Here is a 6,000-nt window from a genome sequence, read left to right as displayed (position 1 = left end):
AGAAGGTCCCCTCCAAGAAAACCACGCATTCATTTGAAAAGGATGCCACCAGTAGGAGTTGTTTACAGAAGAAAAGCTGAGGGCTAGCTCTGGAGCCGAGTGCGGTCAGGGCAAGGGAGGGCAAGGCTGAGCTAAGGCGGGGGGCGGCCGGGGCCCGCCTGCCAGGGTGGCCTCGGCCCAGAGGTTGGGGAGGAAGGGGCAGGTCTCCCCAGCCTTCAGGCGCTAGCCGCGTGAGTGGGCGGAGGGCCCTGGGCGCTTAACAGCACCCCCTCCCCACTTCGGGAGGTGCGTCCGGGAATCACCCTGGGTCCCGCTCCGCCCCGCCGCCGGGGGAGGAGGAGAAGGGGGGAAGGGGGGGGCAGACGGCAGTTCTCTTCCGCTATAAAGGGCCCTGGGCCGCCGAAGCTCGCCTCAGCGTCCTCCGGCTCCGCCTTCGCCGCCTTCCTCCCAGCTGGAGCTCCAGTTCCCGCTCAGGTTCCAATCGACCCTCTCGGGCTCGGCTACTCGGGCTGCACCAGAAGATGGCGGCTTCCGACGCTCGGGCCGACTGCTCCGAAGCGGCGCTGGCTGCAGCCCTGGCGGACGTGCCGGAACTAGCTCGACTGCTGGAGATCGACCCGTACCTGAAACCCTTCGCCCTGGATTTCCAGCGCAGGTACCGCCCGACGCCACCTCAGCACTCTTCCCCCCCCACCCCCCTTCTCCTCTAAGCGGGACAGACTGCCTTCCAGGCGCGGGCTCCAGGCGCGGGCTGCAGGCTCGGGCCGCCCCTCGGCCCCTTTCGCGCAGGCCCCGCCCCCTAGCGGCCCCGCCTCTTGGGCCCCGCCCCGCCTCGCCCTGTGCTGGCCCGCCCCCGACCTTGGAGGGTGACAACTTCTTTGGGTGGGCGTAGAGTTGACCTCGTTGCCTGGATCCAGTGGCTTCCAGAGTAGTGGGGTGGTGACTCTGGCCCCCGGACTAGACGTGGCAGCGCCGCATAGACTCCCCTCATCCCTTCTCCCTTCCTTTCAGATCCTTGGTTTTGCGCCATTGCGTGCGTGCTTTGGCTCCCAGCACCAGTTTCCTCAGGTGCGAAACCGAGGGAGGCAAAGCCGCTGCAGGTTTTCTGACCTTCCCATTCACAGTGTTGCCCCGTGAATTAACGTGTGCAGAGCACCCGGCGTGTGTAATCGCGCGTTTACAATCTTTGTTCATTTCATTGCAAATACTGTGATTTTACATCCAACAGGATTCTTTCAGGCAGTTTTTGTTCTTCCCTTAATGTTTCCTCTCTCAGGGAAGATTAAGCGTATCTTGAACACTATTTCCCGACCGCGCGGGCCGGCATCGATGAGTAAACGTACGGCATCGTTTGTCAGCGACATTTGTCTGGGTTTGGTACTGCCGTCCCGAAGAGGGAGAAAGGCCCGGAAAGCCGAACTTCTAGAAGCCGATTTAGGAGCCTTAGCTTTAGTTTGTTCCCTGTCGTGCTATAGTAAATTGTTTTAGCACAGTTAAGTTGCTGGGATAATAATTCTAGTAGCCCGCTCAACTTCAGAGGTATAGTTTTTAAGATTAAAATAGTTGTTATACTAGTGATAGTAGTTACATTTGTGAGAGAAGCACATTGTGATTTAATGGTTTCTGCCCATTTAGCCAAGTGACTCCAGGAGGAAAACTACCATGGCAAAAGAATAGACATAGTCACATTTTCAAGTAATAGAAAATGGCCATTATTTATGATTTTATTTATTTATTTGACAGAGAGAGAGCACAAGCAGGGGGAGGGAGAGGGAGAAGCAAGCCCAATGCGGGCTCAATCCCAGTATCGTGGTATCATGACCTGAGCGGAACGTGGAGGCTTAACTGCCTGAGCCACCCAGGTGCCCCAGAAAAATGGCCATTTAGTTAGTGGCAAGAAGCAGTATTAGGGGGTAATGAAACAGGGTTGATCTGGAATTTGGGAAAAAAATCTTAAGTTCACGACTTGGAATTGCAACTGTTTATTAAGGATTCCCTATGAACAAAAGAAGTTGGGGACACAAAGTTCAATATAACATCTCATTGCAGAGCTTGTATATCCTAATGAATGAGCCCTCCTCAAAGTAGTCACCTTGAGCTGTTGCTCAGTTAATCAGGTTATTGGGCCCATACACAGCCTTATGAAATTGCTTTCAGTATTTACAATTTATGCTTTCAAAGTGACTGAGTGCATCATCTTCATGGTTCAAAATTGGATTTAGAAATGGTCAAAAAATCTTAGAGCAAAAGATGGTGGTCAGACTTTTTTGATGTGCTTATTAATGATGATCCTAATTTATCTGTATGCTTTGTAAATGACAAAGACATTTCTAAAAGAAGACTTGTGGGATGTTTTGTTTGTTTCCCTACCTTCTTTAAAACAAAAAGATCACAGCAGACAAACAACCCTTGTTAAGTGTTTCTTTCATGTAATTCACTTCAACCCCATTGGGATTGAAGCAGTTATGATCCTCTTTCATGGTTTGTCAAAATTAATGGGAGGGTCAAAGGCCCAAATAAGGAAGTGAGGGCAATCCAGTGTCCTTGGTGAAAAGGCTGGTCCAGTGGGCCCATGTGCCTCACTCTGACCTGGATTCTACTTCTGTACTTGGTTCTGAGTAATTGCCATTTTCCAGCACACATGTTCCATTTAGGCATATCAAATAGTAATTTGGCATTTGGCAGTAGCAATTTTTATTGACTGTTAACATGTGAAGAATAAAAAAATTCTTCCCTCATAAAGTTTGGTCCTGGTTACTTTTTCGATTTTCTGTTTATTTCTAATAACCCACTGGTGCATTGTGTCTTTGGCCTAACATAGATATACAGCCAGTCATTCAGGTGCAAAGTAGAACTTTAAGGAGTGAAGAAAATTTAGGGCACAAACAACGGTATTTAAGAATGGTGGTGGGGGAGTTAGTTTCTTGTCTTTGATGGACTGTCTCATCCTTTCCCAACGAAAGCATCTTCGTTAACAATTCTGTTATGTACATTTGTTGTTCTTGTTTACCTTTTCTGTAACTGTAAGAATGTCAGATCAAGTGTGAGGATTAATGAATTACTCTGTGACATAAAATAAAAATTAGTACATTAGTGCGTGTGGTAGTCCTGATGATGTCTCATTGATTACCTTCTAAGATGGGATTTTCCTTTTGGCTGTCCTTTTTTCACCTGTTATTTATACTGCAATTAGTTGCTGTGATCATAATTTCAAAATCTTGGTGTTTTAAAACAGTGAGATTAATTGTCCCTATATTACATGCCAATGTGTGTCAGTCTCTCTTGGTCATCACTCAAGGATTTAGGATGATGAAAGCTTCGTTTTGAAACATGCTGCCATAATGTTAGCTGTAGGGAATACAGAACATGTTAAACTATGCACTGTTTCTTACAGCTTTTCCCAAAGAGTGAGTAACTTCTGCTGATACATTATATTGGCCAGTGTAAGTCAAATGTGACTTTTGAGCCATGTGTGTGAAACAGAGAATTGACATTTGTGAACAACTTAAAGAACAACACAGTTGCAAAAGCACTTGTCTATACCCTCTGTTTAAAGTTTATATAGTATTTTTAGATTTTAATGTAATACTGATGACAAAACCACGAGGCAGGAAGGGTTTTTATTTTTCATGACTTACAGCTGAAGAACCTGAGATTTGGTCAAGGTCAAGTGCTTAAATTCACGTGGCTACTAGTACCGCAGGTGGGATTAATCTTTCCTTCTAGAACTATTTTCAGCAAGTTTCACAAACAGTGACTTCTTGGTAATTTAGTGGATACCTCTTTCCTTCTTTATCTCTAGCATTGGACATTTTGGGCCACTTCTTGTATCCTTGAAGCCATGAAAATCTTTTGCTTTTCTTCTATTACCTCTGATGGTTTTTCCTCTCTTTCTGACCATTTAACGTAAGAGATTCTCAGGGCTCTTCCCTATGTCCTTTTATGTATGTCTGCTTATAAACTTTCCCTAGACATTCTCCTCCATCCCATGGATTCCATTTATGTACTGAGGCTACCCACATCTATCTTCACCCTCAGATCTCCTGGTCTCGGTCATATTTATAAATACCTTCATTTTGATGTCCTAGAAGTGCAAAACTCAACATGCATAAACCAAACAGCGTTTTTCATCCCAAACCTGTTTGTCCCTTTATACCCTATCTCTGTGTGTGGTATCTTTATCTACCAACTGCTCAAGCCTAAAAAACTTAACACTTATCCTTAATTCTCACCGCTTCTTTCTTCTTATCTCCAAGTAGAGTTGATTATAGTTCCTAACTCTTTTTCAACTACATGCCACTTTATATTCTTACTGCTATCATCCTACTCAAGTTGCTAACATCTCTAGCCTGGTTTACAAAAACAGCATCATCGTTGCTCCTCCTTTTCAGATTTCCTCAACAATTCCCCGTAGCTCTTAAGGTATAACACAGACTACTTCTCATGATGTGCAAGATTCTGTATTATCTGGTCTCCATCTACCTTTTTAGCCTCATTTTTGGACCTTCCTTCTCACTCTGTACCATCTAACCAGAGGGGGCCTAAGGGTCTAGAGAGGCAACTCAGATGTCAGAGCCATTCTATAAGGGGCACTAAAGTATCACTAGAATAAATTGGAAACATACCCATTTTACACATGTACCCCTTTTTAAATATTGAAGATTTTCATTTCTTTGTGTGGGCTCACAAGAAGGTAGGGGTCTAGAAAAATCATGAATAAAAGGCAAGAGAGATTAAGAACCGGAAACATTTTTGATTTTTATCAGAAGTGACTCCTGGGGCACCTGGGTGGCTCAGTCATTACGCGTCTGCCTTCGGCTCAGGTCATGGTCCCAGGGTCCTGGGATCGAGCCCCGCATCGGGCTCCCTGCTCCGCGGGAAGCCTGCTTCTCCCTCTCCCGCTCCCCCTGCTTGTGTTCCCTCTCTCGCTGTGTCTCTCTGTCATATAAATAAATAAGATCTTTAAAAAAAAAAAAAAAAAGAAGTGACTCCTTTAGCTCAGTGGAAATGAATTAATAAGTGAACCCTTTTATATATTTTTATTAATATAATTTTCCTCTACCCCATTAAATAGATCTTTAACAAATGTTTAAAGGGTGTCAGTTGGCAATGTGCCAGAATATTATTCTGTGTTGGAAGCCACATGTTTTGGTCTAGACATGGGTCCAGCTGTGCTTTTGTACATGCTGTTTGTTCTGTTTTATGCATACTTTGCTTCTATCTTATATGTTCCTATACGTGCTTCTGGAAGCAGCTTACAGATATATACCTTCCCTGATTTCTCCCCATCCTTATATCTTCTTCCAGGCTGGCTGAGGAGCCTCACTTCTTGTCTACCACCTTGAACACCCCCTCCTAAGGATGTTCATCCACTGTAATGTAGTTCTCTTTCTGCCCTTTTGTATCCCTGGCTAGATCGTTTGCTCCCATGGGTGGGCACTTTCTCTGTATTGTTTGTTTACTATTGTCTTCTCAGTCCATAGAACCATACTTGGCTTATAGGAAACAGGATAGTATTTGCATGAATGTGATCTGAGTCTATTTATTTTTCTCTTTTTTCGTAATAATGAATCTCAGGTCAACCTACTGTAAGCTAAAAATGTGGGGAGTGCTAGAATGAACAGAGAAGAAATGGTAGTTACCAGAGGATTATGTATGACAGTCTAGGGAAGGGAAATATATGTTCAAGTAAAGAGCTAATGATAACTAGTGAAAATCAAGAAAATCATTATTAATTAGATATTTCCACAGAGCCTAAAGGCTTAGTCACTGAAAGGATATACAGTTCGAGAGAGCCTGATGTCAAATTGTGTGCCCAAGAAGGGGAGGAGAGGTTTTTGTGACCCTAAAAGTGTTACAATTACAGTGAACATCACCATTTTGTTAGAAATGAAAATAGCTTTTACATTGGTACCTAATCAGAGTTAGAAAGTACTTTGGATTTGGTGTGTCAGCAGCCACACCAAAAATTGATTCTCACAGCACAGAAGTTTTATATCA

The 6,000-nt window shown here is 44.5% G+C and overlaps 1 protein-coding gene across 4 annotated transcripts in view; it reads left to right on the top strand.

Annotated features, from left to right (window-relative positions):
* The first annotated feature begins 291 nt into the window (after positions 1-291).
* The window catches only part of GBE1 (1,4-alpha-glucan branching enzyme 1), a 279,311-nt gene continuing 273,602 nt past the window's right edge, over positions 292-6,000 (top strand). For all 4 annotated transcript variants that reach the window (XR_010407963.1, XR_010407962.1, XR_010407961.1 and 1 more), the window contains exon 1: positions 292-655. Coding sequence is in view for 1 of the 4 variants with exons in the window: in XM_054504127.1 (XP_054360102.1) it covers positions 522-655 (134 nt within the window). In the remaining 3 variants the exon portion in view is untranslated. The remainder of the gene's footprint in view (positions 656-6,000) is intronic.

The sequence above is a fragment of the Mirounga angustirostris genome, unplaced genomic scaffold (genome assembly GCF_029215605.1).
Source record: "Mirounga angustirostris isolate CCGP_5_RB_7025 unplaced genomic scaffold, mMirAng1.0.hap1 SCAF_1, whole genome shotgun sequence".
Lineage (NCBI taxonomy): Eukaryota > Metazoa > Chordata > Mammalia > Carnivora > Phocidae > Mirounga > Mirounga angustirostris.
The sequence above is the reverse complement of the archived record's forward strand: the minus strand, read 5'-3'. Positions and strand labels throughout refer to the sequence as shown.